At 38.2% G+C, this 8,910-nt stretch overlaps 1 protein-coding gene across 1 annotated transcript; it reads left to right on the forward strand.

Annotated features, from left to right (window-relative positions):
• LOC18771656 lies at positions 654-1,448 on the forward strand. The gene is made up of 2 exons (XM_007203640.2): positions 654-791; positions 879-1,448. The coding sequence occupies exons 1-2, from the start codon at positions 654-656 to the stop codon at positions 1,446-1,448; spliced, it is 708 nt and encodes a 235-aa protein (XP_007203702.2).

Raw genomic sequence — 8,910 nt, forward strand, 5'->3', positions numbered from 1 at the left:
CCCATGTATTTTGGGGGGTGAAAATTTGAGAAATCTCAAAATTGCACTGGAATTCTAGTCTCATTTCTGCTTGGATTGATAATTTTGTGGGGCCCAAAATATGCTTTAATTTTTTTTTTTGATTAGAAGCCCACGTGAAGGCCAAATTGGCTGGGCCTACTGACAGTTGCGAAAAAGTAGATTCCTATTTCCATTATTGATGGCCAACGGCTACTTTTTCAAATAATCTGATATGCTGTTATTTATTTATTTATATATATTCCAACATCTATAAAATCAACGATTATGATTCATTTTAGGCAATCTCAACGGTAAAATTTCACATCCAACAGTCAAAATAATATTTATAATTAATCTAAGTCAGATCCAACCCCAAAACTTATTCCAAACTCTATAAATAGCCATTCATTTGGTAAATAATCCACCAAAAATCATTATTTTTCCTTTCTCCCTTTGTTATAATTTTTCATTCTACTTTCATTCTTATTGAGAATGGCCCCAAAACCCCAAAGATGTGTGAATTGGAAACCACAAGAAGATGAGGCATTGTGCAGAGGGTCGATTTCTGTCTCTGAAGATGGGGCTATTGGCACGAATCAATCAAATGACTCATTTTGGTTGCGTGTGTACCAAAAGTAGAAAATGATCCAAGCATGAGCGATGCCGGGGTACGATCATTGCAAGCTATTGCTTCTCAGTTCAAGATCACCAACCAACAATGTTCTCTTTGGAAGGCATGTGTAACAAAGGCCAATACAAGGCATGTGAGTGGCTCCAATCTTGAAGATGCGGTGAGTACCCATTTTTTTCAATGCTTAAATTTATAATTTTAATTGTTTTAAATTATTAACTTGATTTTTATTTTATTTCATGGGTAGGATATGAATGCAAAAACACTTTTCTTGAATGATAATAAACCTTCTAATAGGCCTTTCAAGTTGTATCATACTTGGCAAATCTTAAAAGATTGCCCAAAATGGAATGACCTATGTGAATCTCCCACACAAAAATTCAAAGATTCTTCTCATAGTGGCAATACAGTCAATTTGGAGGATGATGAAGATGATGTGGTCATGCCCACTTCAAGGCCGTTGGGAAGAGATAAACAGAAGGATAAAAAAAAGAAAGGTAAAGGTGTTGAAAGTTATCTCAACCAAAGTGGTAAGTTCTTGTCTGAATTGGTTCAACAAGGAAATGAGGCAAAAGAGGATAAGAGGCGAAAATTAGAGCTCCTACAAGAGCAACATGCATATCAAATTCAACAAGATAAGGAGGCCAATGAACAGAGGATAATGTCCATGGACCTATCCAAATTTACTCCAAGAAAGAAGTATTGGGGGAATAAGCAAGACGAAATTATTGAGGCCCAGATGAATAAAAGTTCCCCCTACAATCCAGAAGACAACTCTGGACACTATTATCCAAGCCCTCCACACAGTGGTTATTAATTTACGTTTATTTGTAATTGTTGTTTATCTTTATTTATTATTATCGTTTATCTTTTTTTATGATTGTTGTTTATTTTTCTATGATTAGTCTTTTTTTAAATTCAATGATAAACCATATAATTCATTAAAATCACACAACCACTTTTATAATTTAAACACGCTTAGATAATTTAAACACACTTACATAATTTAAACACACAACATAATTTAAACACACTTACATAATTTAAACACCCTTACATAATTTAAACACACAACATAGCTCATTGCCCATCTCCTTCGCATCTCTAAATGGGGTTGATCAAATCATTTCTTAGATTGTGATGCACTTGCGAAGCACGAACTCTATTATGACGGACCATGTATTGTGAGATAGTTTGTCTGTCTCGGTTTATATCGTATGTGATAGTTGGCTCAAGCTTATAAGCAAGTCTTGCTCTTGCTCTTCTAGATGTTCGTGGACAATTGTCTTCATCATCAGATTCTGCATCTAGATCCTCATACTCATCCTCAACAATTATGTTGTGCAATATTATGCACGTCATCATGATTGAATGAAGTTGTTCTTTGCGCCACATACGTGCAGGTCCCCTAACAATTGCCCATTGAGCTTGAAGTATTCCGAAGGCTCTTTCGACATCCTTCCTATAAGCCTCTTGTTTTTGGGCAAATAGTCTTTTTTTTTTGGAGTATTCGGTTGGAAAATCGTCTTAACCAATGTAGCCCAACGAGGGTAGATACCATCAGCCAAGTAATAACCCAGATTGTATTCATTTCCATTGACAACATATTGGATATGGGGAGACACTCCATTGACTACATCATTGAACAACGGGGAACGAGGTAGGACGTTGATATCGTTGTTCGATCCGGCAACTCCAAAAAAGGCATGCCATATCCAAGTGTCATACGAAGCCACTACCTCTAGAACGACAGTTGGCTTATGCTTGTAGCCGGTAAATTGACTTGCCCAAGCAGTGGGGCAATTCTTCCATTCCCAATGCATGCAGTCAAGACTGCCTAACATGCCTAAGAATCCTCTGCGACTAGCCTTGTGCAAGAGCCTGTAAAGGTCGGCCAAATTTGGGGAACAGAGGTACCACTAACCATACACGGCTTCAATAACGGAACAAAATTTTCGCAAAAACATTCAAGGGTTGTAGATTCACCCAATCTATAGTACTCGTTGGTGGAGTCTACCGAGCATCCATATGCGAGCATTCAAAAAATGGCTGTTAGCTTCTGCTCTGGAGATAGACTTTGTAGTCCACAAGCATCTATCTTCTGGGTAAAGTATGGCTCATGTGCAACAACATCATTTAAGATGCGATAGAAAAGCTCTCCTCTCATGCGGAACCGCCTGCGAAAGTCCACTTGGGAATAAAGTAGTCTTTCACAGAAGTAGTCCTCCATGAGATTCTTATGATGTTTTTCTCTCTTCCGATTCTTGTATTCACGGCCTGCAACATAACCACCATGTTTGGATTGTTGAGCATATTGCTCCAGCAAAAACGTATGGTGTTGAACAGCCATTGCAACCCTCTGTTAATGAAGGTCATCATCATCAGAATCATCATTGAAGAAATTTTATATTGCCTTCCCACGTGATTTCATTGCAAGAAGGAGAATTGAAGGAGATTGTGTGGTCAATTCAGTAGAATAACACATCTCAAATGGACAAGAGAATGAGATGACCTACATGTTCGAAAATAATTGAATGAAGATAAGAAAAGATAAGGAAAGATAAGGGAATCCAATAAAGTGAGATGAACAAAGATGAGCAATGGTTCAGAACGTGATTGAAACAAGACAAGATGGGAAATGGTTCAGAAAGTAATTAAATGAAGATAGGAAAAGATAGGGAATCCAATAAAGTGAGATAGACAAAGTTGAGCAATGGTTCAGAACATGATTGAAACAAGACAATAGGGGATGGGAAAGGGTTTAGAAAATAATTGAAGAACACAAGTGGAGGTGGGCAAAAGTTCATAAAATTATTGAAAGAGGATAAAGGAATCCAATGAAGTAAAGTAAAAATGGAAGAAAATTATGGCAATGGCTTCAATGAAGGGTTTGAATTATTCCGGGCATACGTATGGTGTTGTACTTGTTTTTATTTTTAAGTGAAATTCTATTATGTTTTGGAATTTTAATTTTTTAGGTTAAAATGTTTAAAAAATTAAATCATGAGTATTGAAACAAAAATAATGTCAAGAAAAAAAAATTAGGGGTTAATCATTCTTAAACAATTTAATAAAGTTGCGGACTCAAATTATGAGTTTACAAGATTGGAGGATAAAAAAATTTGAGTCTTGAAAATACATGAATAGTTGTATTTTGGAGGGTGGAAATTTGAGTTTAGCCCCAATATGGTTGGAGATGGTTTAACCTGCCTGCCGAAATCTACCATCCGCAGAACAGTCCTTGGCCTTTCATGCAATGGGCACCTGCCAACAAAGAAATGATGATCGTCGCCACTGACTACTTTACTAAATTGATCAAGGCTGAAGCTCTATCATCTACTAAAGAGGCTAATGTGGAACGATTTATCTGGAGAAACATCATCTGCTAATTTGGCTGCCCACTACTAGTTATTGACAATGGCTCACAATTCATCGGCAAGCAGATCACTGCCTTCTTCAAAAAATATGGCATCAAGCAACATCTATCTACCCCGAGATATCCTTAGGGCAATGGCTAGGCCGAGGTATCCAACAAAATAATACTAGATTGTCTAAAGAAGAGATTAGAAGGAGCTAAAGGGAAATGGACTTATCACACCACCAAGCAAAGATAAACTGGCGAAACCTCGTTTTCCGTCGTCCATACAACTAAAAAAATAATTCCCCCTCACATCACTGTCCCATCCATAGGCATTAAAGTGGGTAGTATTGAGAAAAACTCTAAGCAGATGAGGCTCAACCTTGACTTACTTGAAGGCGAGTGTGAGAAGGCCATTGTCCGAGTCGCCTCCTATCAACAACGGTTGAAGTCTTACAACGACAAAAGAGCCAAGATCAGATAGTTTCAACCAGGCGACCTTGTGCTACGAAAGACCTTTATTACTGCACAAAGACAAGGGTCCAAAAAGATGAAACCCAATTAGGAAGGCCCTTACGAGATTAGTCGGTCCGGGGGCAGAGGGAGCTATACGCTTGACAAAATGGATGGAAAGGATATTCCACGACAATGGAATGTCTGCCACCTTCAAAGATATTATCCATGATGCTTCTTCCTACCCGCTCAACTGCAAGCAGATGATCTTCCTACTCGCTCAGCTCCAAGCAGATGACTGAACATTGCACCTTTCTCAAGAAGAGATGCAACTACTGGAAGTTTTGGGTCCTTTATTTAGTTATTTTCATTTTGAATAAAGCGATGCAATCTCATGAACATGAATAAAAGTTCAGTTTCTCATTCCAGAATGTCCCAAAAAAAAAAATTGTTACCCATAAGCAGCGTCCTTGGAGAGACGTAGGGCGATGACCAGAAGCGTCCTACGGGAGAAGCAGTCCGCAAAGAAGCGTCGTCAAGGAGACGTAGGGTGTGCCAGAAATTTCCTAAAAGGAGGTCTCCATGCTTCCTGAGGGAGGTATCCATGTTCCTATTCATTTCTTAAGGGGGGCATGATAGTCATACACTTGCCAATAAGGAGCATCATAAGGGAGACGTAGGGCGACAACCAGAAGCGTCCTATAGGAGACGTAGCCCACAAAGAAGCCTCCATTAGGAGACGCAGGGTGCGCCAAGAATTTCCTTAAATGGGGTCTCCATGCTTCATGAGGGAGGTATTAAGGTTCCTATCCGTTTTCTAAGGGGGGCAGGATAGTCATACAATTACCTATAAGGAGCGTCCTAAGGGAGACGCAAGGCGACGACTAGAAGAGTCCTCATGAAAACGTAGGGTGCGCTAGGAATTTCCTAAAAGGGGTCTCCATGCTTCCTGAGGGAGGTATCTAGGTTCCTATCCATTTTCTAAGGGGGCCAAGATAGTCATACAATTGCCCATAAGGAGCGTCCTATAGGAGACGTAGGGCAACGACCAAACATCCTTTGGGAGATGCAAAATGCGCCCGGACTCCCTCAAAGGGGACCCTGGATTTTATCAATATCCTAAGGGAAAGGCACAACCAAGACACTAGCCGGTTACTCAAGCAGTTCACAAGACAATATGCAAATTGAAGTTAAAAAAATAATTGAATTTTCCATAGGAAAGTGACCAACCGGCCAAGTTCAACAAAAAGAAGATGGTCAAATAAGACAGTTATTCTAACCAAATAAAAAGCAAACTGCAAAGTTGAAAAGAAATAAAGGAGTCTTCATATACTCCGATTTCGGCATCTGCCTGATCAGCCATGGTCTCAGCAGCTCCATCTGTCTGCTTATGACATCTGCCACCACCTCATCAGCTACATCCTCCTCTGCTCCATGTTGTCAAGCGTATACGCCCTTATCGTTGCCAATTCCCTTGGAGAGATGTCGGCATTCCTGCCCTCAAGACGGAAGTAAGCATCTTTTCGACTAGCCAAATCAGCAGTAGAAGAGCTAAGGGCAGAATCCTTCTTAGCAAGAGAACTCTTCAACTCAGATATCATCGCCCTTAAGTCAGAAGTCTTCTTCTCATAACGGGTCTGCTCGACAGAAAGCTTGCTAATCAGTTCGACATTTTTCTTCTCCAACTCACGGAGCTGAGCAGAAGAGGGGGCACCAGCAGACGAGTTCCGAATAGTCTCAGTAGCAAAAACTACTTCTATTTGAAGCAAATGAAATGTTGCTTCTCTTTGTTTTTCGAAGGAAAGACTTGAGAAAGTACCAAGATCACCAGTTTGACGGATTTGATCAACCAGCTCAGCACAAGCGGATGGACTTGATAGAAAGTTTATCTTGAGCAAATCAGACACGCCTGCATCCCCTGCAGGGTTGGACTTGTCCACCTTGGGATCAGCCGCTAACGCTACAGAAAAACCCCTCGTCCGGGTAGATGACTCTCTTGCTTTCTTAGCCTCTGCCAACCTCACCTCTAAAGGAATTGGCGACAACGAATAAACTCCATGCTTGACTGCACGTGATTCAACAACTGGATCATGATCGTTGGGTGGATAAGCAGACCTCCCAGATTGACCTCCACTCTTCGACTAGTGCAAGTGACCCAAACTTCGGAAAGGAATATCTGCATCTCTTAGCCTCTCAATAGGTGTGTTCACCGTTTTGATTTTAATCCTGTGATGGTAGGGTAAAGTTCCTCATTGTCTCGAAAACCATTGACTGGTTAACAAGTCAACTTTCTTTTGTGTGCGAGCATGCCACTGCTAGCAATGAAAATTGTAGCAGACTTCTTAAAAATAGAAAACTTGCTCCCCAAGTTACTGATTTCTAAACAAACGGTTGTGAATATAGGTGAGGAATATCTCTCAAGTAAGTTTTCTTCTTTGCCACAAGCTGGCGAAGACTTCACAATTTTTCACAGTACAAAACTGGTAGTTCTGCCCATAATAAATGATAAGAAAGTGAAGTCGCCAGCCGATTCCGGGGATATTTAGTCACCCAAAGAGGAATTGAGGCACATCCAAATTAAATAAAGGTTATACTCAACATGAAGTCGCCTGCCACAACCAAGGAGATATAAAGTCTAACGGGTAGAGCAGTAGCTCTCAACCGATCAAAAGGACAAGTGGGATGAAGAGTGTGAAGTAGCCTTTTGGAGCCTGAAAACCTACTTGCCTTTGCTTCCCCTCCTCTCAAAATTGATACCAGGTGAAGACTTGTTCATCTACCTGCAGTGGCCAGCAATATGCGTGACAGATGGCAGCTTCATTGAAGAGAGTCATTGGAATCCAATGGCTAAATATCAAAAGCTGGGTTTTTTAAAAATAAAAAAAAATGCAATGGCTATATCCACATCAACGATCAGGATTAATTTTCGGCAATCTGAATTGTAAAATTTCACATCCAGGTATACGTAAAAGTAGCAGCTCCAAGGGCTATCAATTGAGATGATGTAGATGTTGTGACCGCATTGCAACTAACCAAATAAGTCATGTGGTTCTATTGTTTTTATTATAAATCGTGTGCTACTTGTTTTTACTTTCAAAGTCCATGAAATAAAATGTTGTTGTACTTGTTTTTATTTTTAAGTGAAATTCTATTATGTTTTGGAATTTTAATTTTTTTAAGTTAAAATGTTTAGAAAATTAAATCACAAATATTGAAACAAAAATAATGTCAAGAAAACTTAACGAGAAAAAAAATTTAGGGGTTAATCATTCTTAAACAATTTAATAAAGTTGCAAACTCAAATTATGAGTCTACAAGGTTGGAGGAAAATTTTTTTTGACTCCTGAAAGTACATGAATAGTTGTATTTTGGAGGGTGAAAATTTGAGTTTAGCTCCAACATGGTTGGAGATGGCCTAAGATCACCTCCCCTTAGTAGGCTATGGGATGGAGTAGCCTCCCCTTGAACCTTTCTTCATTTTAAAATAAAAAGTTATAGGTCTTTTTTTTTCAATTTTTAGAATTTTAAAAACTCAATGAGAGTGAGAGAAATGTAAAGAGTCCTTTGCGATCACGGGAGGCGTGATCATAGATAGTCTCGCTTTCGAAAGAGATGGTCAGAGATAATCTCGCTTCTAAAACACATCAAGTGTACACTAATAGAAAAAATAATTTGATATTTGATATTTCAATAAGAAAATTAGATGTGTTCTACAAAAAGAAAAATTGTTAGTAACATATATATACACAAGATTGGGGAATAGTGTGAGACGAATTTCATATTAACCACAAAAACTTTTATGAATCACGAGACACGTTTGAAAAACTGACTCTGTGAAATCTGTAAGGATAATACTTGTTTGACAAAATTGCTCTTACAACTCCTAAACTGCCAACAGACTTTTAATGAAGACGTCGTGAAGTTTAAATTTTGGAAAAGGGGAATATTGGGATTCTAGAAATGTTACCACATTTTTGCCTATATGTATACATATATATATATATATACATATACTAATTGGAGTAACTATGATTCAACTTCATTTCCCCCCAATTTTTAAAAGTTCAGCTTTTCAAAGGCTTTACTTAAAACTCTTAAAATAACTTGAACTTCTGATTCATTTTTGAATGGACATGTGTAACCAAGAAACTTCAAGTTCCCTTTGACATTGTAATTTTTGTAATAGTTATATCAAACATATAAAGCTTTAAATTCTATGTTCGAGTTCTTACAAATTCATTTTGCATATATTTTGGCATTCATAAAACTAATGGACAGAACTTCGGGTTCTTGGTATATATATAAAACCACATGTTTTGGTAATCATAAAGATCCAATGAACTTCAGGTTCATATATGAAACATTATGAACTTCATATTTATATTAAAATAAAACATTATGAACTTCAGGTTCATATATGAAACATTATGAATTTCAGGTTCATATATGAAACATTATGAACTTCATA

The sequence above is a fragment of the Prunus persica genome, chromosome G7 (assembly GCF_000346465.2).
Source record: "Prunus persica cultivar Lovell chromosome G7, Prunus_persica_NCBIv2, whole genome shotgun sequence".
Lineage (NCBI taxonomy): Eukaryota > Viridiplantae > Streptophyta > Magnoliopsida > Rosales > Rosaceae > Prunus > Prunus persica.